At 59.0% G+C, this 398-nt stretch overlaps 1 protein-coding gene across 1 annotated transcript in view; it reads right to left on the reverse strand.

Annotated features, from left to right (window-relative positions):
- Positions 1 to 398, reverse strand: part of EMH_0051230 (uncharacterized protein) — a gene marked incomplete at both ends in the record, with an annotated part of 8588 nt that overhangs the window by 2573 nt on the left and 5617 nt on the right. The window contains one exon of the mRNA XM_013496728.1: positions 168 to 396. Within this exon, the coding sequence (XP_013352182.1) occupies positions 168 to 396 (229 nt within the window). The remainder of the gene's footprint in view (positions 1 to 167; positions 397 to 398) is intronic.

A 398-nucleotide genomic window follows, 5' to 3' on the forward strand; every position in this document is an offset into this window, starting at 1 on the left:
GGCTGTGGTGGGGAGACTAGAGGACATATGCAGCTGCTTCTACAGTGCCTGCGTGTCTGCTGCTGCAACTACTACTACTGCTGCTGCTCCTGCTGCTGTTGCTGCTGCTGCTGCTGTTGCTGCTGCTGCAGCTGTTGCTGCTGCTGCTGCTGCTGCCTGTAGCTTACCTTGATGAAGCAGAGTCGTCGCAGCCGTCCATAGACGATGGACGCAGGCAACGCGAGTCATAGAATGTACATCCAGCTGCTGCTGCTGCTGCTGCTGCTGCTGTTGCTGCTGCTGCTGCTGCTGCTGCTGCATCAAGCTGATGAGCACAGACTCGAACAGGCGACGCACGCGCTGCAGCTCGGTTATGGCTTCTGTAGCGCTCGTCCTGCTGCTGCTGCTGCTGCTGCTGC

The sequence above is a fragment of the Eimeria mitis genome, genomic scaffold (genome assembly GCF_000499745.2).
Source record: "Eimeria mitis Houghton genomic scaffold, Emh_scaff2263, whole genome shotgun sequence".
Classification (NCBI taxonomy): Eukaryota; Apicomplexa; class Conoidasida; order Eucoccidiorida; family Eimeriidae; genus Eimeria; species Eimeria mitis.